The sequence below is a fragment of the Echinops telfairi genome, unplaced genomic scaffold (assembly GCF_000313985.2).
Source record: "Echinops telfairi isolate 266 unplaced genomic scaffold, ASM31398v2 ScPeMD7_9;HRSCAF=40, whole genome shotgun sequence".
In the NCBI taxonomy this organism is placed as follows: Eukaryota; Metazoa; Chordata; class Mammalia; order Afrosoricida; family Tenrecidae; genus Echinops; species Echinops telfairi.
In genome coordinates this window covers 26,463,441-26,486,461 of record NW_022103906.1, presented here as the reverse complement: position 1 = coordinate 26,486,461, position 23,021 = coordinate 26,463,441, and the positions used below count along the sequence as shown (strand labels likewise).

General features: G+C 42.3%; 1 protein-coding gene across 1 annotated transcript in view; it reads left to right on the top strand.

The window, feature by feature from the left end:
• Positions 1-21,683, top strand: part of ATP6V1B2 (ATPase H+ transporting V1 subunit B2) — a 31,855-nt gene extending 10,172 nt beyond the window's left edge. Inside the window, exons 2-14 of the mRNA XM_004707573.3 lie at positions 1,435-1,490; positions 7,541-7,639; positions 8,981-9,074; positions 9,206-9,283; positions 10,159-10,298; positions 10,609-10,710; positions 11,038-11,135; positions 11,897-12,020; positions 13,938-14,088; positions 15,561-15,643; positions 16,176-16,280; positions 17,084-17,213; positions 20,312-21,683. Of these exons, the coding sequence (XP_004707630.1) occupies positions 1,435-1,490; positions 7,541-7,639; positions 8,981-9,074; positions 9,206-9,283; positions 10,159-10,298; positions 10,609-10,710; positions 11,038-11,135; positions 11,897-12,020; positions 13,938-14,088; positions 15,561-15,643; positions 16,176-16,280; positions 17,084-17,213; positions 20,312-20,451 (1,400 nt within the window). The 3' untranslated portion in view covers positions 20,452-21,683. The remainder of the gene's footprint in view (positions 1-1,434; positions 1,491-7,540; positions 7,640-8,980; positions 9,075-9,205; positions 9,284-10,158; positions 10,299-10,608; positions 10,711-11,037; positions 11,136-11,896; positions 12,021-13,937; positions 14,089-15,560; positions 15,644-16,175; positions 16,281-17,083; positions 17,214-20,311) is intronic.
• Positions 21,684-23,021: the final 1,338 nt, after the last annotated feature.

Below are 23,021 nucleotides of genomic sequence, written 5' to 3'. Positions count from 1 at the left end.
TACAGACTAGTTTGTGAATTATGTGTTGGGCTATTAACTACAAGGTCAGCAGTTTGAAACCACGCCGTGCCATGGGAAAAAGTTGAGGCCTTCTACTCCCATAAAGAGTGACAGGTTCAGAAATCCACAGGGGCAGTTCTACTCTGCAGTATAGGAGTTGCTTTGAGTCAGGATTTACTGATTGGCGGTGCGTATTTTAAGTTTTGTTGTTATGTGCCATTAACTTGATTTCCTACTTGTAGCAGCATGCTGGACGGTAAAACTGCCCCGAACTGTAATCTCTAAGGAAACAAACAGAACGCCACTCTTTCTCCCAAGGAAGTGTGCTTTACACATTTACCTATGGACTCTACAAGGGGGGTTTAAAAAGTTTGTGGAAAAATGAAACCAAGTTATTATACAATTTTTCCATGAACTTTTCAAGGTGGTGTAGTGATTATGAGGTGGGCTGCTAGCTGGCTGAAACCCCAGCTAGTCCTCAAGAGAACGACAAGGCTTTCCACTCCCATAAAGAGTGGCAGTCTTGGAAGCCCGTAGGGGCAGTTCTACTCTGTCCTATAGGGTCACCATGACTCACAGTCGACCCAATGGCAGTGAGTTTTATATTTTGTCAAATTTCCTTTGTGAGTTTTGTCACTTCTGCTTATAAGGTTTCCATCTTCCTCTTCCTCAACAACTTCGCTAATTCCCATCACAAGATTCAGCCCTAAAACCCACTTCCTGTACAGCTTTTCATTTTCTCCCTGATGAAGTAAGTGCAGCTACTCTTTTTCTGTGCTCACAGCTCAGCTCATCACAGTGTCGCTCCCATCACCACCCTTCCCTGCTGTGGGGTTTGTAGCTCAAGAGGAAACAGTGGAACTGCTCCATTCACTTAGCGAGGCTGATCCTTCGGAGCAGACAGCCTCATCTCTCTCCAGAGAAGCGGCTGGTGGTTTGCATGGTGGTTAGCCACCCAGTCCCTCACTCACCGTGCCAGAGTAGGGGTTCTGGTCATTTTTGGTAGATTATGAGAAGTTGTACGGCACAGGCATATTTTATAAGTACATTGGAACCTTTGAGTGTTGTTATTGTGCTAACGTAGGATTTCGTTTTTTGGTAGTTATAGGCAGACCTTGTTTTATTTTACATTGCAGATAATACTCTTTGTTCCCCTCTGCATTCAGCAAGTTTGCGTGTTCAACAGCATGTGCTCACTTCATGTCTCGTGCCACATTGTGGTAATTCTTAACTCCCTATCAAGCTTTTCCATCCTGCTGTGGCGTACTTAACACAAACTACAGTATGATGTGAGCATGACTTTGATGTCCTGGGGAGAGAGAAGAATTTGTGCAGCTAACCTGCAACGCCGCTGAAGAGTGCCTGTACCAGAGGTTACGTAGGATGTTGCGCTATTTGACTACTGCTGACTGACTCTTCTCTGTTTCTTTGCAGCGTACAAGACAGTGTCAGGAGTCAATGGCCCACTGGTGATCTTAGATCAAGTTAAGGTAATTCTACTCTCTATTATAATTTAACCATTTATGAAGTTAAAAAACAGTTTAAATGTGTGTTGTGGTTTTAAGCCATTCCTTGGTCTGATTATCAGTACTAAAATGGAGAGGAGAATTTTAGGCCCAAAGTCAATAAACCAAATTCCACTTTGGATTTTGTTACAGCCTTGAATCCTTTACTGAAAAAGAAGAAGAAGGAGGCAAATAACCTTATCTTTCCTACCTCATGAGAAAAATAGGATTATTTGTGAATATGCTTCATAAAAGACCGCTGTTTTTAACACTTACTTGTACACTTGCCCTCTCTACGACATATTAAGCTCTGTATCTACATACAGAGTGCTAGTTTATCTTTGTGGGCTTGGCAAAACCCTAAAACACCAAATAGTGTTTGCCTGTTCAGTTCATTGGAAGAATCTTTCTTTTTTTTTTTTTTTTTTATGCTTTCCAAGGTGGAGAAGCATCTTTAGTTCAATTTTGGTTTTGTATTTTTTTCAGCCACACATACGTATAAGAATTGTGAACGGTTATGGTTATCTTTAAAAAAGAAAGAAAATGGCAGGGTAGGGTATAGCCTCTAATAGATATCTTCTGCCTGCATTTGATGATCAGAATAACTTCAGAAAAGATGGTTTGTATGTTTTCTAGTGTAGCTTGTTATTTCTATGGACTAAGGGATGGGGCGCACAGTTACTAGTTAATTGAAAGAATCTAATAAGAATATGCTAGCATTTGGCCCCTCTGAAAGAATATTTGAGAAACATTCTTAGAAAATGTGTTGTCTCTCCAGCTTTATTACTGAGAGATTATTTTGTGGGTGCCAACGTACAGGTACAAATTGATGTAAGGTTAACATGGTGAGTTGGCTTCTTGGCCAGTTTCCCTCTAGTCTGCACATTGATCCAAAGCCATTGTACAAGACATGGGCAGGCTCCCCTTACTATTTGGGGAAAGAATAGTACCTACGTGTTATTTTATTGCAGAGCATATTAGGAAGCTCCGTTTATTTTTTTCACTGCTCTGTATTAAATAAATATTATAGTTCATATTTTAATGTTTTATATTTTAATTTCAAGTATTTTAACTATTAAGCTCAGCATAGAAAATACATTGGTCAACATTAGAAATGGCTGCTGTCCCAATGGAGCCATAAGCAGCTGACTAGATAATTAAACATTCTGCTGCGTACTGTGACGTGGGGGAAGCTCGGGACTCTGTACGAGACAGCATCAGGAAGAGGTTAGAAAACACCCCAGAGGAAGGAGCTTTAGTTTCTTTTTCCTCCTCTGTAGATTACCACTGGGTGAGGAAAGCCCATTAAACATACCACCCTGCTTACAGTGTTGTTTCGCTTCTTTCGACCAACTCCGCTAATATCTTATAGCCTCAATTTTACCCTGAGGTTTAGCTTTGAATTTTCTCATTTCTTTTCTCAGATGCCTGACAGGTTTTATTTTTACTTTGGGATTTTAACTTAAAGCATACACACAGAACCAAGTAACAGATAATTGAACACAAATTGTATAAGAGAAAGAAAATGGAGATCTGCTACACAGCTAATTGCAGAAGTTAATTAGAAGGTAATGCTATTAACATGGGTTCCAAATTAGACAGTGGGAAGTACCAGAAAAGAGTGAGGTAGCCATTCTCATTTAAAACACAGTTACCCAAAATCCATGATAAAATTACTCATGTATTGCATCAATAAAAATTAACATGTAAATAAAAATTATGGCAGTAGGCTTACCCCAGCAACACAAAGATGATTTGACATTAGAAGATCTATCAATATAAATTATCACTTTTATTAGATTCATCTAGAAAAAAATTATGCTCTTCTCAGTAAATAAAGAAAAAGCATTTGATGAAATTATACCCATTTCTTAAAAAAATAAATAGATAAAGCCCTCTTAGAAAATGCAGACTGAGAACAGACTGTTATTTAACTTCTTAGGATACTTATCTACAATGTTCTGCACACACACAGCATTCGTAGGAGAGATGGAAGGCTCTGAAATCATTCTCAGTTGAATCTGGAGGGTGTCTGTGGTCATTACCACTGCTTACCTTTGTGCTGGGAGCCTAACCAGTGCTGCGAGGAAAGAAATTCAGCTCCGACACAATGTTGCCCACCGTTTCTTGTGGGGCATTTCACTGGTGAACTGTTGGTAAAAGTCCCACTTTCCATTTGGAAGATCTAGTTTGATTCCTACTCAGCACACCCCATACCTGCCACTACCTGCCAATCAGCTGAGGCTCACATGATTCTGTGATGCTGTAAGGATTCCAGCAGTTTCCAGACCAAGGTGGACTAGGAAGATAGACTTGGCAATCTGCTTTTGAAAAGAACAGAGTAGGTCACAGTGGTCTGTGTGATCTGCAACAAATCATGGGGTCAGATGGAGACCAGGCAGCCTGTCCTTTATGGCATGCCACGTGTGAGAAGTGAACTTTTGAAAAGGCAGCTTTGTTTTTATCATTTCTTGACATGATTAACTAAACGTTCTATAGGAACTGTTAGAAACAATAGTGTAGGACAGTTGCTGGACATAGGATTAGTCTGCAGAAATCAGTAGACATCTGCATGCCAGCAGTAATTGATTGGAGCAATCGGTAACTAATTACAGAAAACTTTGCAGCTTTGTTGCCTCTGACTCATGAAGATCCTCTGTGTGTCGGTGTAGATCTGTTTTCAGTGGCTGAACTTTGGTCTGGAAATCACCAGTTCTTTCTTACCAGGTACCTCTGAGGGGCCTGTGGTAGTTACATAATCTGTTGTCAACTTGAGACTTAAGAGTGAAGGGGTGGAGTTTAGCCTGTCAAGCAGATCACGGCTTGAAGACCTTATTTTTGAGGTGCCGCAGAGATAAATAGCTCACTGGAGGCCAGACACAGACACTCCCTGTGAGGCATTCCTGTGTACAAGACACGTGGAGCTACGCTAGAGCCCTGGAGTTGGAGAAATCACGGGGAGACCCATGCTAGAGCTGAGATGCTTCTACTGTCACTGGATCCACAAGACTTTCCACCCACTGGCCTGTGATTCTTCTTGCGTTTGGCGTCATTGCATGTGTTGCGTGAGTCTGAAGAGGAATTTATTGGTTGGTATTGGACATAGGGGCTAATATCGAACTTAAGGACGTCATCTGGACTGGGATGGGATGTTTTCTCAATATACAATTACTCTTTATATAAGGCTCTTTCTTGTACACACATATGAGTGTCTGAATTTGTTTCTCTAGTCCACCTGGACTAACACAGGGCACAAACTTCCAACATATCAGTTTAGCTGGAAGAGTATGTTCATTGTACCACTCAGGGTTTTCAAAGATATAAACGACAACTTAAATGAAAGCCCATACATATCCATGAATGGAAGACTCAAAATAATAAAGGTATTGATTCTTCCCAAATTAATCTTTAAATGATTTCCAATCATCGTCTCAAAAGTATAAATGTGTATGTGCTGATGACACTGACACACTGATTTTAAAATTCATATGGAAGAGAAAAAGAGTTCAGTGTTTATAATGACAACCTCGAAAAGGGATGAGAAAAGAGAGTTCCCCAACAGATAACAGAGAGAACAATGGATAATAAGGATTTGATATAGGAATAAGTGAATATCGGTAGAATAAAATTAAAAGTCCTGAAACCAGCTTGGAAAATGTCTGGGAACTTGATAAATGACAAAGGCACATCAAGTCAATGGGGGGATTGGATTTTCAGTAATATTGTTGGAGTAGTTTGTTTCCCATATGAAAGAAAATGGGGGGGGAAATCAGATGACAGAAAGTAATCCACCTGGGTTAAGGACTCAAACAAAAAATGAAGTTAGGAACTTTTCCTAATTAAGACAAAAGGTATAAATCACATAGCACAGATTTTATTGTATAAAAAATGTTAAGACTTCTGTATGATAAAATGAACAGAAATAGTATTAGAAAACAGAGACAAAATATTTGCAAAGGAATTTGTATCCAGAATATACAGACTTCTATCAGAAAGAAAAAGCAAGATCTGTAACAAAGTGAGGAAAGAATAATGTATTAGACTGGGTTGTCTAGAGAAACAAAACCAGTGATACTCAAATATACGTTAGAAAGAATGTTATATAGCCAGAAGACAACCGAACCCAGTCCACCTCAAGTCCATGGGTCTGATGCTAGCCAGGGTCTCTTCAGACTGGCATGATGGACGGCAGACACCAAGGGTGAAGTGGGAAGAGGGAGACCACAGGCTGGTGGGGACAGTCTTGGGAATCCAAGTTCGGTGGAAACATGACAGGGCACAGACAGCTCTCCAGCTTGGCACCCCACATGGAACTGACCCTGGAGGAGGAAGGCACAGGTTCAAAGCATAAGGTCAAAAAAAGTTACAAAATGAGTTATGTGGTGTGTTGCCATTTATATAAGTAAAACACTACAATGTATTTTGGGGGTAGCCTATACCATTAAAAAAAAAGATGGATTACAAGAATATCTGGCTAGGAGAATTAGAGTTGGAGTGATTCATGGTGACTCTCAAACCAATTCAAATTCGTGGCCTTTAAAGTCAATTCTGGTGGAGACACTAGCATTATATTATTATGTTACTAATTTATAATTTAGTAACATTTTGGCTTTTTGCTGCCCCCCAGAAAGCTAACATGTGGTCACACACACACAGCCCAGAAGCAAACAATCGGTTCTGAGTGATGTGTATTTTTTTACCTTCCATTGTTGTTGCTTAGGTCAGCTATCCTTGTACAACAGAACACAACACGCCCGGTCCTCTGCCATTCACAGGCACTGTATTCTAGCCCGTCGTGGGGCTGTGCCAATCCATCTCCTTGAGGGTCTTCCTCTTTTTAGCAGACCTTCTACTTTAGCAGCCTTATGCCCTTTTCCAAGGACTGGTCTGATAGAAGGAACAAAGTGTGTGAGACGAAATGTCGCCGTCCCCGCCTCTAAGAAGCCCTCTGACCAGACTTCTTCCAAGACAGCCCTGTATTCTTTGGGCAGTTCCTGGTCCTGTCAGTACTCGTCTGCAGCCCCATTCATTGTCCAGCTCACACACATAGGAGGCAATTGAAAAATCCTTCTATAGTCTCTTTAGAGCAGTGGTTCTCAACCTGTGGGTCGCGACCCCTTTGGGGACGTCGAGTGACTGACTGGTTCTCCTGATCGGGTCTCCTGATTCATAACAGTAGCAAAATTACAGTGATGAAGTAGCAATGAAAATAATTTTATGGTTGGGGGGGTAGTTCACCACAACATGAGGAACTGTATTAAAGTATCATGGCATTAGGAAGGTTGAGAACCAATGCTTTAGAGTGTTAAATAGCAAAGAGGCCACATGAAAGCTAGACAATGAGTTAGGAGAACCAAAAAGAACTAAAGCCTGTGAATTATGGTGTGTGTGAAGAATATTGAAACTACTGTGGATTGCCAGAAGAACAAAAAAAACTGTCATGAAGGAAGTACAGCCAGAATGCTCCTTACAAGCAAGGATGGTGAGGTGTCATCTCACGGACTTTGAAAACATTATCAATAGAAAGACTGGTTCCTAGGGAAAAACATGTTTGTTCAAATAAAGAGTCAGTGAAAAAGGAAAACCCTCCACAAGGTGGACTGACACGGCGGCTGCAACCATGGGCTCAAACATAGCAGTGATACACGAGGATGCCACAGGACCGGCCCTGTTTGCTTCTGCTGTGCACAAGGCCCTAGAAGTCAGAGCCAACTCCGTGTCACCCAGGAACATGATCACAGAACTTTATAACATGTAACACAGGGGAAAGAAAGATAGTTCATTGCCGTGTTTTCGTGGATTTTAGACCCCTTCCTTTGTATGTAATGCTACGTCCGTAGTGTTTTTTGAAGGACTTCAATGCCTGTCATTGCAAATTCTTGGAATTTACCTGTGTGGGGATGTGTGTGTGTGTGTGTGTGTGTGTGTGTGTGTGTGTGTGTTCATACAGGTTATGGAGATACTGCATAGAGAGTACTTTGGAGGTGGGGGCTTTTAAAATACTGGTTTGTGATCCTTTATTTCTTCTTATGTAGTTTCCCAGATATGCTGAGATTGTCCATTTGACATTACCAGATGGCACAAAGAGAAGTGGGCAGGTGCTAGAAGTCAGTGGTTCTAAAGCAGTGGTTCAGGTAAGCATAACATTCAGAACTTAGTCACTTGAACTTTTTCCTTGTCTCAGAAATTTAGGGAACCTTATTTATGCTAGTACTCATTGAATGAAATGAAATCTTTAGACATGGAGTACTGGCTGTTTCCTTTCAAAAGTCAGCTTCTATATTCATTTTTAGCCAATAGTCTAAAACCTCCTCCCCTAAAGTCACGGCGGAGGAGATACTGGCTCCTTCCTGCACAAGGAGTGAGGAAGAACCTGTCACTGTTCCAAAAGCAGACTGGGTTGATTCGAGAAATTCTAAGTTTATTCCTGCAAAGCGATGACAGAAGGAAACAGTGAAGTTTCTGTCTCTGAGCTGTTTTCGTGTTCAATTCCAATCCAGCAAGTTATATATTTTAAACTATGTTACAAGAAATAGGCTTTGAAATAGTGATTAACAGGTATTTACAATTAGAGGACCCAAGGGGATAAAGCGTCACAGGAAGGTTTACATGTACCTAGGGATTATCAGACCATCCAGCGAAGGCCATTCTTCTCTCCGTGGGCTGTCTAACTAGTATCCCCTAAAGTTTCAGGCTTCTTTTCTTATCTAAATGGCTCTGCCTCCACTTTGCTGCAACCCCGAGTAATTAACAGGTTAAAAGGGATTTTTACTGTTGAGGGAGGGTGCTGTTATATCCTGAGTCCCTTATATCAAACTAAATCTCGGCAGACCAGATCCCAAACTATGTTACATTTCCAGTGTTTGGTTAATAGCAAGCTAACTCTTTCAGCCTCGCTATCAAAGATAGATTATGATAAACCAAAACAATATCTGAGCGAGAAACAAACAAGGAAATTGTTCCTTAAAAGTTGTAGTTCTTAACACTACCTGATAATGGAAAATGTCAGTTTTCCTCCAATGTCTGGCTCGCTAATTTAGAACAGGATTGGAAACCTCCTATACAACACCAGATGGTAAATGCTTTAGGTCTTCATGGAGCCAGGCAGTAAATCCTTGGAAGTCTGTGTTGCATCTGGTTGGTTTGTTTTTTTCAAACAGCCATTTACAATGTAAAATCATTAGTCTATCTGAGATTTGGCCGACAGGCATAGTTTGCCAGCCCTGGTTCTAAAGATGCTCAACTGGGTTCATCACCAGGAACATTCCTTTGTTCCTTGTATCAATAAAACATACAAATGGGCTTCCAAAAGTTCATGGAAAAATGAAATTGAAAGATACTGGGCTTTTTCCATGAACTTTTTGAAGCCCCTTGTAGTGTCCATTTATGGACTTTACTTTGTAGGAACTGTTTAATAGATAAAGTGTTAAAGGACCCATGTACACATTTCTGATTGCTTCTTTGTCTTGACATAGGTGTTTGAAGGTACCTCAGGTATAGATGCCAAGAAAACGTCCTGTGAATTTACTGGAGATATTCTCCGAACACCAGTGTCTGAGGATATGCTTGGTAAATGGATATAATCATTCTTTGGAGCAGCAGTCTTGTTTTCTTGTAAACCCATGTCCACTGAGTCTAGAAAAGTAATGCATGTTTGAAAGCCAGTGTCCACTCAGCTCTGTCCTTTTACTGTCTTGCAGGCCGGGTATTCAACGGATCCGGAAAGCCCATTGACAGAGGCCCGGTTGTGCTGGCTGAAGACTTCCTTGACATCATGGGTAGGGGCAGGAAATGGATTTCTGATTTGGAGAACACAGCCTGTGAGGGTGCTTAAAAATGTTGGTGGAATGAAAAGATAATCCAATGATTCCACAGACTTTTTGAAACCCAGTTGTATTTCACCTTTACCAGAGAGAGAGAGAGAGAGAGAGAGAGAGTGTGTGTGTGTGTGTGTGTGTGTGTGTGTGTGTGTGAGAGAGACTGTTCTAAATAAATAAACGAATGTTTTAACAATTTCTAGGATTGTCTCCATATTAAACTTATTTTTATTAGAGGCTATTTTTACAACTAGAAAGATTTATCTCATATCTGTCTGTACATGTAATATCTTGAAACATTGTGAAATATTACTGTGGACTATCTGCAATGTTAGTAGTAAAAGCATGGCTTTGAAATAAAGATTCCTCTCATCAAGGAGCTCTGGTGGTGCAGTGGGCTAAGCGGTGCCCTGGTCACTGAGAGGCAGTGTTCCAGTCCGCAAGCTGCTCCTTGGGGGGAAGATGAGGCAGTCTGCTTCTCGAAAGGGTTTCAGCCTCAGAAACCCTAACTGACAGTGCCCCGCTGCACGCTGGGATTGCTACGAGTCAAAATGGACCCAACAGCAGTGGGCATTTAGCTTGAGGAATCTGTTGTGCTACCATCTATTTTGTGAAGCTGCAGAAGACTCAGGGGAAATAATTAAACAGTTTCAGGTTTCAACAATAACTGATTTTTTTTTTAGAGGAAAGAAGAGAGAGCAATGCTTTGTAGACTTCCGGTTTTATGCTCCTTTATAGTTTATAGGCTTTATTTGGTTGTTTTTTATTCATTTGCTTTCTGCCTCTATTTCTAAATAATTTGCAGATAATAATAACTTTTCCTCTTTGGGAACTAGGTCAGCCAATCAACCCTCAGTGTCGGATCTACCCTGAGGAGATGATTCAGACTGGGATTTCAGCCATTGATGGCATGAACAGCATTGCCAGGGGACAGAAAATTCCCATCTTTTCTGCTGCTGGCTTACCACACAATGAGGTGAGAAGTAGGATGTAGTTAGTGTGACATGTAACAGGGAAGTATTTCTAAATGCTTTATTTTATTGAGAACGTCAGTAAAAGGCTTTCATAATCAATACCTAATGTAACTGTGTATTGAATCATTATCTGTGCTTGATATCCCACCTTCTTGCCTGTTTCTTTTTGTGAACTGTAACAAATTTTAGTTGGTGAAAGACCTCTAAATCATCCCAGTTTTATTTATAATTTCAAACTGTTGAGTAAAAGTTATTTCTTTGTAGAAATATAAATCTAGATTTTTAACTCAGTTCTTTTATAATTCTCATCAGATTGCAGCTCAAATCTGTCGGCAAGCTGGTTTGGTAAAGAAATCCAAAGATGTAGTAGACTACAGTGAAGAAAACTTTGCAATTGTATTTGCTGCTATGGGTGTAAGTATAATTTTTTTCCATTAAAATGAAATGCTTTTGTTATTAGAACAATGCAGAGATAGAGATAGTTGAATCCCTCTAGGTGGAGAAGTTGCTACTCTGACAAGTTGAACAGCCTCAATATTGAATTTGACAGTTGCTTGAAATTGAAGACTTTTACTTTCCATGCCCAAAGTAAGCAGCACTTGTTGACTTTTATGAAAATATATTTTGCATACATGAAGATTTCAAGAATAGGAACGATTCAAATCCATGCCATAACTTTGATCTGACACGAATGTTAAGACATTTTCTTTTCCCGTCACTGATGAAGTCATTGCTATTTAGGTAAACATGGAAACTGCCCGGTTCTTCAAGTCTGACTTTGAAGAAAATGGCTCAATGGACAATGTCTGCCTCTTTTTGAACTTGGCTAATGACCCAACGTAAGTAAATAACACTATTTGTTTTTACCCAAAGTCAGGTTCAAGCATGTTACAATTGTGATTGTTGTTACTTACCATCGAGATAATTCGGCTTCACGGTACCCCTAGTACATAGTAAACACCTGCAGAATTTGTAAGGTTGAAGTCGTTGTAGGAACTGACCCCCAAATCTTTTCTTCCCTCCAGAGAGGCTGATGGCTTGGAGCTGCTAACTTTTCAGTGGCATTTAATTTTTGTACCACAGGGACTGTTTTTACTAAAACCAAACTTGAATCAACCGTTTTAAAACTGAACCCATTCCAGTGCCTACAGATCCTACAGGACACAGTAGAACTGCCTCTTCGGGTCTCCAGCACAATAAGTCCTTATGGCAGTAGACAGGCATCCTTCTCCCCTGGGGTCACTGTGGGTTCACACTACTGACCGACCTGTTGCAGTTAGCAGCCACAAGAGCCTCGTGGTACTTGGGTCACAGTATTATTTTACATACTACGGTTAAATTCACATACACATGCAAAACTCAGTAAGTGACCCTTTCCCTTATGTGAGAACACTGGCCTACACTTACTTTCCCATGTTATCTCTCTCGCTTTCTGTCTCTCATCTTCTTGGTTTTGAGAAACTATATTCTGAGAGATTAAGATATGTGTGAAATAGTCCACATAACTAACATGTAAATAACAGGGTGTTTAAACTGTGCAGAAGGAGACTACTCTTATTTCGAGAAACATTGGTCTTGCTGGCTTGTCATTCCATTTCAGCATTGAGCGAATCATTACTCCTCGCCTGGCTCTAACCACAGCCGAGTTCCTTGCCTACCAATGTGAGAAGCACGTGCTGGTCATCCTCACAGACATGAGTTCATACGCTGAAGCACTTCGAGAGGTAACTTGCTTTTTCTTTACCTCCTCCATTTTTAATACCTGGTGTTATTGAAGGACCTGGGGCGTGTTCTGTTTTGGGGGTTTTTCTCTCAGTTAAACAAAATGGGTCCATTTTCAGGATTATCTTGTCATTTGCAAGTGTTCAATTTTCTTTAAACATGTTTTTTAAACTTCATGATCCGTTCTTTCAACATAGAGCTTAATTTATCAAAAATGAAAATAAGACTTTTATAACTTTCAACTGGTAAAATGATTAGAAGGCAGGGTCTATATTATTAGTGTATCAGAACTGTGATTGTCTCTGTGAATGAAAAACTGATTGTAAAAGGGAATCAATGATATCAGCTATTGATTCACTTCCTTTCCTAAGAAGTTCATCTCTGTCCAGGCTCTCAGTTTGTAACTCTGCTTAGAATTCCAGTTTTAATGGTAATGTACATGTTTAGATGAAGATCATTCTCTGGCAGCACCCTTCAAAACTGTTTTCTACAAAGAAACCAGTGTTTGTTGAAGAACATTTAAGTTTTACCAATTATATACCAAAGGTTTTTGACTAAAACGTGTATAGAATTTTGAATAAGTTCCTCTCCTAAGCATGTAAAAAGGAAAAACACATCTGGAGGCATATGCTATATAGATATATGGCACCTTAAAATTTCCTAAAATTCTTAACATCTCTTTTTTTTTAATATCTCATTGTTTCACACTGCCTTTTCACACTACATATGGGGAAGGACTGGTTTTTTTTTACTCGCATCCACTACAGACCAATACGTTATAAAACACAATTGAAATGAAATCTTATAAAAACAAGAAAAATAACCGTACAGCTTCATTACCTACAGACCCATTATGAGATTTGATAGCTATGAAGTTATTCTGTCAAATTGCCATCGGCGTTGCTAGCTGCTGACCTCGGCGTCCGCCCTGTCAAGTCCACACTGAGAGCAGTTAGCTGCAGAGCACATGCACCCTTAACTGCTGCACTTAATGAGGTTAATTAATATGTATACCCATAGGCTACCAAGCATATTTCTCTTTTTTTAACATTTTATTAGGGGCTCATACAACTGTTATCCCAATCCATACACATATCAATTGTGTAAAGCGCATTTGTACATCGTTTCTCAAAACATTTTCTCTCCATTTAAACCCCCAACATTAGGTCCTCATTTTTCCCCTCCCTCCCCGCTCCCCCCTCCCGCATGAGCCCTTGATAGTTTATAAATGGGTATTTTGTCATATCTTGCCCTGTCCGACGTCTCCCTTCACCCACTTTTCGGTTGTCTGTCCCCCAGGGAGAAGGTCACACACAGTTCCATGTAATCAGTTCCCTCTTCCCTACCCATTCTCCCTTTACCCTCCCTGTTTTGCCACTCACACCACTGGTCGTATAGGGCTCATCCGTCCTGGATTCCCTCCAAGCATATTTCTTAACGCCATTATGACTCCTTATTCGATACATAGAGCAGACTGCAAGCTTTGTGGTCATGGAAAATCAGTGCACCTAACTCTTGATTGCAGCTAGAAGTTGGGGGTGATGGTAATGTTGCTGGAGGCTTAAATCATTTATGTGAGCACAGCATGTGGTTCTGGGGGTGTATTTCCTTCCCTGTGGCATAAATAACAACGAGCTGCATGGCATGAACGATACCTGGTCAACTAAAGATGTTCTCTCGGTTTTATGACTCTTCTTGTTTTATGAGGTTAGTAAAATGCAAGACTTTTTCTAGCAGAACTGTTTAAAGACCTACATTGTGGCAATACAGTTTTAGCAAAAACATTTGAGTCCCCCATTCTCAGCACTTTTGTTGCAGAATAATTTGAACCTGTGTTTCTAGATGATGTTTCTAAAGCGCAGTCCGCTTGACCCTTCCCGTCCCGGCATGTGATACTTGCTTCCTTGACTTGCCCTCAGGTTTCAGCCGCCAGAGAAGAAGTGCCTGGGCGACGCGGTTTCCCAGGTTACATGTACACAGACTTGGCCACAATCTATGAGCGGGCTGGCCGAGTAGAAGGCAGAAATGGCTCAATCACTCAGATCCCAATTCTCACCATGCCGAATGACGGTAAGGGTTCGTCTTTGGGATGAGCAAATAGCATCATTGTACCAGGAATCCTAGCGGTGCAGTGGTAAGCACTGCCCTGTGGACCAAATCACCAGTCACTGCATGGAGGAAAGATTGCTTCCCTGAAGACTCCAACCTCCAAAACCCTTGGGGGCCATGCTCCTCTGCCCTGCTCGGGGCACTGAGAGTCAGCATTCAGATGGCAACAGGGTAGTCATCTCAGCTTTTTTTTTTTCTTTAACCATAGAGCTTTTTGAGTTGAAATTCTTTTCAGAGCTTTTCCTCCAGGCTTTACCTTAAGTAGTTATTTATGCCTGAATAATAATTTTGTTTAAGCTCTAATTATACTTACCATTTTGTGGATGAAATGCATTTTTCTTTGTAATTTAAATTCTTCATTTTCAGTTATTAGCTATAAGCGAGTGGTTGCTGTTTTGTTTGTAGTAGGGATAATGAAATATATATTTTTTAATTGTCGCTTCCATGTAATGTAAGTGACTAGATCTGGCTGGGGTGTATTTTATGTATGTCTATCAGTAATTTAAGCAGCTTGTGCTGAGTGCAGATGAAGAGCAGCGACAGGAAATGCCATCTGAACAGCGCCTCTGAGAGTGTAGTCAGAGGCGAAGACAAGATAGCAGCCCTGTGTTGCCGCTCTTTGGTCTCATCTCACTTTTATATTTGTTTAAAGATGGGATGAACTGTAACAGTTTTAAGTGCTTTGTAAATGTAGACTCATTTGATCCTTATAGAAACAAAGTAGGTGCTGTACTCACAGGGAGATAAAATAATTTGCCTAGGTTAAGAATAGTCTGAATTCAACCTTCACACCATATCGCACAAATTGCCTCCTGGCACAAAAATGGTATGTTCCTAGGAGCGAACCTCCTCTATCGTTTAACAGATTCAGAGATGTGTTGCTTTGTTTGACCTCTTCCCTGCTGCGCTTTGCGTGTTGAATGGTGCTTTTCTGTCTGATACAGCTCACTGTTGGCTCAGTAATGTTCTTGGTATCTGTATCAAGTTGGAAAATGCCAGCAAGGGAACTTGATGTATAGAATTGGAACTAACTTGATGTTGGCCAGAGAAATCGTACTGTTTCTGAACGTGGCGAACAGACCTCTCGGCGCCAGCACATAGGTCTGACAGTGTGCTGCCCCTTAACAGTGTCTCATGTGGTAGCTCTGGCCACATGGGGCTATTTAAATAGTGGTTGACAATTTGAAGCCCTGTCTTCCAGTTGCAGAAGACATATTTCAAGCACTCAACAGGCATGTGGCTACTGCCTACCAGATTTGACCAGCCTAGATACCTGCTTTGACCATCACAGGCAGATCTTCTGGGCAGCCCTGCACTGGTGCTGCTGCTGCAGAGCGTGCAGATGAACGTTCAAGGGGTTTAATTAGAGCCCAGGGCCTCTTCAGCTGAAGCTCAGAAACACCATGTCTAATATCAGCTGTCTTCTCTGGTAGATATCACTCACCCCATCCCTGACTTGACTGGATATATTACGGAGGGGCAGATTTACGTGGACAGACAGCTGCATAACAGACAGGTATTTGACTTGTGAACAATCCTGTGAAACTTATAAGTCTCAAGTTTTATTCTTTTGTATCTTTCACTTTTGCTCTTAGGAATCATTTGTTGAGAAAAGATCAACTTGAATAATTATCATTTGGTTATAGAATTGTCATTTCAGTATGCTAAGATTATGATGTGTATAAGAGTGCCCAGATTAAGTAGTACATTTTTATTTCCTTCTCATTTTTGTGTCCCAAAAAAGAAATCAGTTATCTCAAAAACTTTTGGGGGTATTTTATTATCATAATGGTATAATGTCCCAGTCTGGTTATTAATTTTAAAACAAGTTCAATAAACATTTTTGATGGAACAAAAATCAGTTTTTAGGCTGAAGCCTTTTGAACCGTATCATTTTGTGTGTGGTTTTATAAATCGAACCAGAATACTCTTTAGTTATGAGAATATGATAATGCAAGACTTGTTGAAAATTGATAGACTTTTCAGTGTAGTCTTATACTACTGTAGAATTTGACATTCAAAAGAACTTTTCTCCCATTTTATCCAAGATTTACCCACCTATTAATGTGCTCCCCTCATTGTCACGGTTAATGAAGTCTGCTATTGGAGAAGGTATGACCAGGAAGGATCATGCTGACGTGTCTAACCAGCTGGTACGTATCCTTCTAAGTGTGGTCTTCAGAAGAAGTCTGGTCTTTCTGTTGTTTACCACTTCTTAGCATCCTCCCACAGCATTCCCCGCCCCGTGCCCTGCGCCACCCCCACAAGGAGTGTGATTATATATGTTCGGCCTTGGTGGAATTAATTTAAGCTTGATGTAGGATATAATTCATGAGAACCCAATTAGTCTTTTTCTCCTAAGGGTAATACTAAGTAAGATTTAAAAGTATGTGCTTGAAACCCACAGGTAAAGCTCTATAAATTCAAAGACATTTGGGAAAAAAACAAAACCATTTACTAGTAATTTTAAAAATAATTATATAAAGATACGCTCCATATTTCTTGCTCATCACATTAAGCAATCACCAGAACAGTAAAGTATACAATATACTCTGTAAGCCTCTGCTTATGTAGTCGTGTTAGCATGGACCTCAGCCACAAATAGAGCCGAGAGTCCTGGTGGATTTTCCCGGGCTTCTGATCTCAAGTGGTCTGGAACGTGAAAAGGCCCCGTGGAATGTAAACTCGTTTTGGGTGGTGACACAGTGAAGAAATGTGCTTTTACGTGCAGTGTTGTGACATCTGCTCTTCCCCAAGGCTCCCTTCTTAGTGACTCTCTCTATACTTGTACTGTATGTGAACCATCTTTATATAAACTACATTTACAAATGACCCGTGAGAGTTCTTAGATCACCTTAGCGATGGTAGCTACAGCAACACACTTTTATACCTTAGACTGCTGCCAGCATTGATAAAGTCCTCCCTCTGCGTTCATGTGAGCCCTTTTTCTCTTCAGTACGCCTGCTATGCCATTGGGAAGGACGTACAAGCCATGAAAGCCGTCGTTGGAGAAGAAGCCCTTACCTCAGACGATCTTCTTTACTTGGAATTTCTGCAAAAGTTTGAGAGGAACTTTATTGCTCAGGGTAAGATGGCTCGTCTTCTTATGAACGTGACAACTTACTGCTGTTGAGTCAGTTACGACTCACAGTGGCCCTTATAACTACTGTTGGGAATTTCCAAGGCAGGGAATCTCCGGGAGCAGAAAGCCTCGTCTTTTTTCTGCAGACTTGGTGGTTAAAAGCCCCACACGTAACCCACTATGCCACCCGGGCTCCTTTATGAACGTAAACAGCCACGGATGTAATTTTGAGGATTTCTTCTCCAATCTGAGGTCATTTACAGTGAGCTCTACTCAGTTCGCCTTTTTGTTAAAGAAGTTCTTCCAGCATTCTCCTGGATCATGTTCTTTCTGGTTAGAGACCAAGCTAGCTTCATAGTTCTGCATATGATATGTAATGTTGAAAACTTCTGTAGAATTTTCTTTCCCCCCCCCCACCACCCCAGTGAAGGATTAGTTGACAATTGATACTCTGGCATTGTCATAGAGGGAATCCACGAGGCTGGTGGAGAGTATGTTCCTAGAGTTCAAGGTGCTGGGCCTTAGATCTCCGTTACATGCAGAGTGTAGTCCCCCTCAGAGTTGTCAGACAGGGACAGCTTCGGCCTCCCCTGGAAATGATGGATGGAGAACTAGCAACAAGAAGTCACTGAAGGTCACACAGCAGAAGGTAGAGCTGAGACAATGCCAGTCATCTTTTCAAGACATCTGACAATAAACAAAATAAAATGGTAAGAAGGTAGATAAACCCCCTGATAAGCAAGTGAAGGTTTTCCCAAAACATGTAAGACAGAGGGAAGAGACCCAACAAGAACATCACCAAGTGCAGCATGTGGGAATTTCAAAATCCCACTCTGCCCTCAACTCTGAGGCAATAACAAATCCCTACTCTTTACTTCTCTGTTCAGTTCTTAACTCAGATGTCATGAACTCCGGTCTCCCAGAATGAGATCAGACATGTTCCTCAGACTGCCAAATGGGCAGATGATAGATAGAGGTGTGGGGGTCCACGTGACACTCGTGGCTTCTGATCTGTCCTCACTTCAGAGCATCCCCCTTACCCCCTCGGGATACCAGTTGCAAGCTCACAGATTCTCCCTGCACTCCCTCCTGCTGGCCCCACTACGTTAGAATGGATACTTCAGTGGATCAACTCCCAGAACTCAGACATCATGCTATACTTACGATTATAATGTTATTATAGCAAAAAGGGACACAAAGAGGCCCAGGATGCAGTCTGGAAAGGTCTCTGAAACAGCTCTCATGTCCCCCTGGGCATGTGACCTCTCTCATGCAGGAATGCCTATCACCAACCAGGAACCCGTAGTACGTCGTGTCTTCAGCCTCCTGGCTTCCTTGTGTAGTCCTCATAGAGGCTTGTGCGCAGCCTCCTGCTCGCCTCTCCCGGGGTCAGCTGACAGCAAGCTGCCTGGTGGTCCTTGTGGCCTGAATAGCACCTCTGCTCATTTGCATAAATCCACAGGTGGTGGTCACCCAAAAAACAGTCTCAGTCACGTTTTTCCCGTCAAATAGAACTGCTCTGTGGGGCTTCTGACGCTGTAAGTCATTGTGGAGGCAGGCCACCTCGTCTTTCTCCACAGAGCAAGGCAGCATTTTGGTTAGAGACCAACACGCCACCCGCTGCAGCCACAAAGGCCGTGCAATGACAGTCCCAAGAGATGGAGACATCTCAGAGATGGAGTCATGTCAAGGAGGCCTGGTGGCAGCGAAGTTGAACTCAGCTGTGGAGCAGTAGGGTGGTGCTGGGAGCCTGTCCCGCACCTGTCTCGGAGAAAGACTTGATGGTCCACTTCCACAGAGATGACGGCCAAGAAGACCCTCCGAGCCAGTTGGACTCTCACAGGGTCAGGTCAAGGTGTGTTGGAATTGACTGAACAGAGTGTCCCAAGTTATCACTCAGTAAATGGGCAAAGATTAAATTACTTTGGGTAAAGTTTGATTCTCCGTCCTACAACCAGCAGTGTGGGTGGCTCACATGAAAGATTTGTTTAGTGGAATGAGAATCGTTCTGCAATTAACAAAATAATGACATCTTTGAAAACCATCTACCTTTTCACATACTCAGGTGTTCCAGCCACAGTCACCCTTTCCGAGCACCTGTCTATAGTGGTATCCCTCACTCAGATTCAGCCTTTCCTCCACTCTGAGCCCTCGGTTCCAGAGACTGCTGCTCGCACTGATCTCTGCATCAGCGTGCACACTGGGCCCAGACTTTGCTCATGTATGAGATGGGCCTCTGAAGTGTGTGGAGTGTTTCTTACAAACTTTTGACGCCCCGTACATAGTTCCCATTGCTCAGGTTCTTAAGTCCTACCCAGTTTTCAAAGCCGGCTCAAGTCCCTCTCTCTCCGACTCCACACCCTCCCTGACCCTGTGCCGCTCCCTTTTCTCCCCGTTCCTCTGATACTTACTGCCCGCACCACTCATTTCCACAGTCAGTCATGTCTCCTCCTGGGAAAACTCCATTTTACATCGGGTGCAGGTGGGGGGAGGGGCTTCAATATGTTTGGAGACGAAAGTCTGTGGAAAGATTAAAAGACAGTAGAATTACATGCCTTTGCAGGAGTAAAGTTAGCTTGCTGACACCTCAAAAAAAGAAAGTGGACTTTTTCTACCCACTGTTAAAGCCCTCTCCTCCTCACCGTGCTCGAGAGCTAACAGAACAGACACCGAGTAACACGTTGTTAGGTGCGGTCAAGTTGTTCCGACTCACAGCAACACGTGTGCAACAGAGGAAACACTGCCCGTCCGGCACCACATCCTTCCTCACAGTTGTAAGCTTTGAATCCACTCGACCTCATTGAGGGTCTTCCTCTTTTTCTTTGCCCCTTGCCTTTACCAGTCATGAGATCCCATTCCAGAGCTGGTGTCTCCTGACAACACGTCTCAAGTACACGAGGTGCAGCATTGCCTTCTGGCGTCTCAGGAGCATTCTGGCTGTACTTCCAAGGCGGGCCTGTGTCCCGTAGGCCGGCCACAGTTCTTTCTGTATTCTGTACCAGCACCGTCATCCCAGTGCACCAGGCTTCCGTTCAGTGTCCAAGCACACTAATGCGGAGGGAATGGTTTGCTTCTACTCATTCCGTCTCAATTGTTTTTAAGGTCCTTATGAAAACCGTACTGTCTATGAAACTTTGGACATTGGCTGGCAACTGCTCCGAATCTTCCCCAAAGAAATGCTGAAGAGAATCCCTCAGAGCACCCTGAGCGAGTTCTACCCGCGAGACTCGGCAAAGCATTAGCCGCTGCTTCACCACTGGCTCTGTGTGCTTGTGAAATACCGGTGGTTCTGTTTTCTTTGTTCCTTTTGCACTCCCTCATCCCCACCTCTTTGTTGGAGTTTATCGTGTTACCCTGTAATTAAAAACAAAGAATAGGTACCATATTGTGCCAGTGTTCCAATGTGTTAAACTGGTAACAGACGTTAAAATATCCCCTATTCAGAAAGCCTGGGTTTCAGTGCTTTGTTTAAAATAACTGCAAGGCCGGAGGTAAAGTTTATCAATGTGCTTATTTATATAGAGAGATGCAGTTATTCGCCTAATAATCTCCTCGACCTGGCCTCAGCCTGCTCAAGAGCATCCCTGTCTGGCATCACAATGCCTTGGCCTCCAGATAGGGCCAGGGTCAGGGCCGAAAGGATCCTCTTTCAGGAAGAGCTTCCAGGCTCTTCCCTGAGCGATTGCTCTGGATTGTGGTGGCCGCTCCTGGTCTGTGCTGCTGCTCTAAGGTGGCTACGGTCCACATGCTCCCTCCTTAATGAAGCATGAGCGAAGCAAGCTTTGTTCTTTTGATTTCAGTGTGTGTCAAGCTGGGGCTCTTGTGGCTGACACGTGGCCCTCTCAGGAACACAGAATCACACAGCCTTTGCACAGCTGGCATGTCAGGTGGGAGATGGCTCGTGTGGTGAGCCTGATGACTTTCCATGCAGAAGAATCACAATTAAAACCACGTATGGAACTGGTGTCTTGGAAGAGTTGGGGTGGAATAAAAAGAAAGCGAGACATAGTCCCATTCCATGTTCTGACTCGCTAACCGTGGTCGAAGTGTCTGAAATGTTCATCTGATGCAGAAAGCCAAGTGGGAGGAGAAAGGTGACTGCACTTAATGGATATTTTAAACTCTGTTAGAGAACAGCCTTTGGACATTCCCCCTCTCTATTCCTGCTTTCTGGCCTTTTCAGGGTAACCTTGTGACCCAAGTGATAGCATTTAAAATCTGTAGACATGTAATTCCTGCTCCTCCCTCCTGTCAGCCTGAAGCGGTCTTCTGTGCAGCTCTGCCTTGTCTACTGTGTGTTCTCTGGTACTTGGGTGCAATACAACTTCTCTACTCTGCATTCCGTCTTCTAAGTTGTGTACGTTCTTCACTTTTGCTCTGAGGGGGTGGGGGGGTCAGCATGGTTATATTTTAATGTAGAAAATGTGACATCTGGATACAAAATGAAAATAAATGTTAAATTAAATGGAAGTTACCTAAAGTGATTGTTGTATCTTCTAATCAGAAAAACACTTGACAAGCATATATACTACATAAGAATGCATCTTGACAGTTTTGAGCATCCTCACCAGGATTGCGAACCCCATTGTTAAGGGGCCAGGTCCCTGTTCCCCTCCCAGCTCTAGCGGCCACTCACACCAAGCTGGAGCTTGATCCCAGGTTGAGAGTTACCGACTGCAGCTGCTCCAGGGCTGGCTTTGGTTCACATTTTCAGGGATCTCTAGAATCATCCTGCCATGAAAGAAAGAGGAGAGTCGATAAGAAATAACTCTTAGAGAAGTGGTTTAAAGCAAGTTACTGTGTCTTTCAGATCTGCACTAGTTGTCCAGTAAGTCAAACTAGCAAGCCTGTTCAAAGCACAGCAGGGGACAGTAGGGTCAGGAGGCCCCTGTTTCCCTCCAGTCTCCAATCCAAGGCAGTTTTAAGACCCAGTCACAGCAAGAACTAAGCAGACTGAGTTCTGATTCTGGCTCTGCTATTAACCGACAGGGTCTTGTGAACCCATTTTACAAATTTGAGTCGGTTGACTTAAACGTTCCCTTTAAGGTTATTATGAAGGTGAGAACAGGCTCTGCCCTTAGCAGGCCTTCACGGAGTCGTGGCAGCGGCGGTATAGTTACACACTCACCTGCAAACAGAAGCCAGCAGTGTGAGCCCACCAGCTGCTCGCGCCATGGGGAAAAGATGTCGCAGTCTGCTCCTTAAAGATGACAGCCTTGGGACAGTTCTCTGTCCGATAGGGTTCCTGTGAGTTCAAATGAACTCAGAGGCTATGACTTGGTTTGGTTTTATTAACAAACTTTTATTAAGACAGATTTCGCTCTCATTACTCATACAGAATGGTTGGAGGTTTGCTTAAGCACTTGTTAGTTTGCATGTTAGGCATTCATACTTGTTAACCTGTTAGCGAAATCATACGTATCAAGAAAGCCTGTTTGCGCTAGTTGTAGGCCTCATTACTGGCGCTTGCCTTGGACTCGCTATAATCGAATCTATAAAGAAAAAAATGTTCCCTCTGGTTGACTTGGAGTGCTTGGGGGGAGGGAAAGATCTAGAAAGGTCAAGCTAAGTGACTCAGACAGTTATTGCTTGCAGTTGACTGTGACTTCAGTCTGAGATTGCATGTCAGTGAAAAATGTTTTCAGAATAAGGTAGTAAATCTCTCAGTAAGATGTTTTATTTTTAGCAAGGGTAGGTAGTGCAAGATGCCTAAGGCCAGCACCGCATTTCTGGATCAGTTGAAACGTATTGGTACACTGGGAAATGAATGTTAGCTTCATCCAATATCAGCAACCAAGAGAAAATACGTTGT